At 44.7% G+C, this 2732-nt stretch overlaps 1 protein-coding gene across 3 annotated transcripts in view; it reads right to left on the reverse strand.

The window, feature by feature from the left end:
• Nucleotides 1-2136: 2136 nt before the first annotated feature.
• Nucleotides 2137-2732, reverse strand: part of BANF2 (BANF family member 2) — a 46924-nt gene continuing 46328 nt past the window's right edge. For all 3 annotated transcript variants that reach the window (XM_006143644.3, XM_006143645.2, XM_006143646.3), the window contains one exon: nucleotides 2137-2526. In XM_006143644.3, the coding sequence (XP_006143706.1) occupies nucleotides 2380-2526 (147 nt within the window). In that variant the 3' untranslated portion in view covers nucleotides 2137-2379. The remainder of the gene's footprint in view (nucleotides 2527-2732) is intronic.

Genomic DNA, 2732 nt, shown 5'->3' on the forward strand with positions numbered 1-2732 from the left:
GATGAAAGTGTCCTACATCTTGATTGTATGGGAGCTTCTGTCAAAATTCATAGAATTGCACACCCGGAATAGGTGGATTTACTGTATATAAATTATGCCTCAAAAAACTGAATGCGATGATTTAAAATTGACATGGCATGAATCAGATGAGGTTATAAAAGGCACTGCGGCTTTCTGACTGCTCTCCCATCCGTTCTTAGATCACCAGCTGTGGGAGCAACCTGGTGTCATGCTAGGGACAGCCCCATGGAATGTGCTGGCGGTGAGGAACAGAAGCCTTCCACCCAAACCGGGAAGGGAACTGATTTGCAATCTCATGAGAGACCTGAGACCCATCAGCCAGCTAAGCAACCTGCACATTCCTGATCCTCGGAAGCTATGTGAGATGAGGGACCAGCAGATGGCATAATGGTTATGTTGCTGGACTCCCATGTAGTTGACCTTGGTTCAAGTCCTCTACCCAGCAGCTTAAACTCACACAAAGAGCGTGTGCGCATGCCCAAGATCCCTAGAGAAAAATGGAGGAGGGACCAGCAGTTAGTGTAATGGCTATGTTGCTGGACTCCCATGTAGTTGACCTTGGTTCAAGTCCTCTACCCAGCAGCTTAAACTCACACAAAGAGCGTGTGCGCATGCCCAAGATCCCTAGAGAAAAATGGAGGAGGGACCAGCAGTTAGTGTAATGGCTATGTTGCTGGACTCCCATGTAGTTGACCTTGGTTCAAGTCCTCTACCCAGCAGCTTAAACTCACCCTGGGCATGTGTGCTTGCATGCCCAAGATCCCAAGAGGAGAATGGAGGAGAAGGGATTGCAGCGTGACCATCCCCCTGGGGGGTGATTTCTCACTTTCTGTCTCTCTGTCTCTATCTTTCCGGTGAGTGCACATGTCTTATACAAAAAATCTCTCTTAAAAAATAATAAAAATATTATTGACCTTCTATGCTTTGTTTTCCAGAGTTAAGGAGTTTTGTCTTCTCTCAAGTTGTGGACAGGTCCATGTACCCACTATTCAAACAGAATTCTAACCTGTTTCCTGACTTTAGGTATTAAGCAAAGTTCTCTTAACATTTTTTTAAATTTTGATTTATTAAATCTAAAGGTGCCTTTCTCAAAATTAAAAATGTATTTAAAAAATACCCATTTAGTAACCACAGTAAGCTATATAGCCTCAACTATGTGCTATTTTATAGTATATTCATTCTACCCACAGAGTTTCATGCCTAAAGTCAACTTTTGTTCCCAGATATGTATATACTTACTATTGAAAGTATTTAGATTAATTAAGATATTTTGTGAATCAATACAATGTGGGAAAGAATGAAGGAATGGAAAGCAACTGCAGATACCAGAGACAAGGTGGGAGGAAAATGGGAAATGGCAGGGGGTGAGAAATAGGGGGAAAATATATATACATGAAAAAAGAAATGGAAAATTATTTGATGACAATAACATGTATGATTAAGCCACTTTACAGTGTATTCTGGCTAGAAAATCACTTTTTTGGGGGGAAAGGAGTTTTTGCTATAGGGCACATGCGCTCGCCAGACAGACAGAGAAACAGAGAGACAGAGAGAAAGCAAGAAATCACCCCCCAGGGAGAATGGCCACACCACAATCCCTTCTCCTCCATTCTCCTCTTGGGATCTTGGGGCACGCACGCACACGCGCCCAGTGTGAGTTTTAAGCCATCAGGTCCTGGACGCGAACCGCGGTCGACTACGTGGGAGTCCAGCGACATAGCCATTACGCTAACTACTGGTCCCTAGAAAATCACATTTCATATGTTGTGGTGATGTTCAGTGAAAGTATGTAAGATAAACAAATTAATAAAAAAGAAATAAACATGATTACTTTAAAAATAATAATAAAGAGCTATGTGAGATGACATTATTGTTGTAAGCAGCTTCGTATTGGGATAATTGGTTATGTGGCAATGTGGTTAATGCAGGGACCTAAAAATTTATTTGTTTGAAAATAAAATGACCCATTCTTCATATGAACTTTTGCTCGGAGGTATTTCGTAGGCTATTCATCTAAGGTGAGTGATGGTTTCTAAGGGGTGGGTTTGGGGGTAACTTTGTTCTTGTAAAAAGAGAGAGATTTGATAGCTAGATATAGATATTTAAAATGTCTTTATTTCTTTTATGAGTTAAAAGCGTCTTCACACCACCAGAACGGACCCCACGTTCGGGGAGGATGCCCCCCTAGGGCTCCACCTTGCAGAGCTCTGCGTCACTGCTGGGCCACCATCCAGCCCCCTCCTTGTTTATAATCTTGAGCAACTTTCTCTAACGCAAGTGTACTGTTAAAGTTAAAAACACGAATAATGACTCGGAGCCGGTGGTGGCGGAGCGGGCGTTTACAGGGGTACCATGGGTCTACAGGAAGCAGGCGCACCACTCCTTGAGACAGTTGGAGGTCTGCCGGGCCTCGCACTCCGTGGCGCCGCAGCAGCAGATGAGCCAGTTCTGAAACTCGGCTTCGTTCTTGTGCATCAGGAGGAACTGACCCAACAGGATGTAGGCCTGGGGGAAGGTGGGAGAACGGGAAAGGTTAGGGGCTCAGATGGGCTCGTCTCCCCCACACCACCCAGACTCATGAAAATCAAAGGATAGGGTGGGCCCAGCAGTTAGCTGTAATGGCTATGTTGCTGGACTCCCACGTAGTCGACCGCGGTTCGAGTCCTGGACTCGGTGGCTTCAACTCACACTGGGCACGTGTGCGTGGGTGC

The sequence above is a fragment of the Tupaia chinensis genome, unplaced genomic scaffold, assembly GCF_000334495.1.
Source record: "Tupaia chinensis unplaced genomic scaffold, TupChi_1.0 Scaffold000101_1, whole genome shotgun sequence".
In the NCBI taxonomy this organism is placed as follows: domain Eukaryota; kingdom Metazoa; phylum Chordata; class Mammalia; order Scandentia; family Tupaiidae; genus Tupaia; species Tupaia belangeri.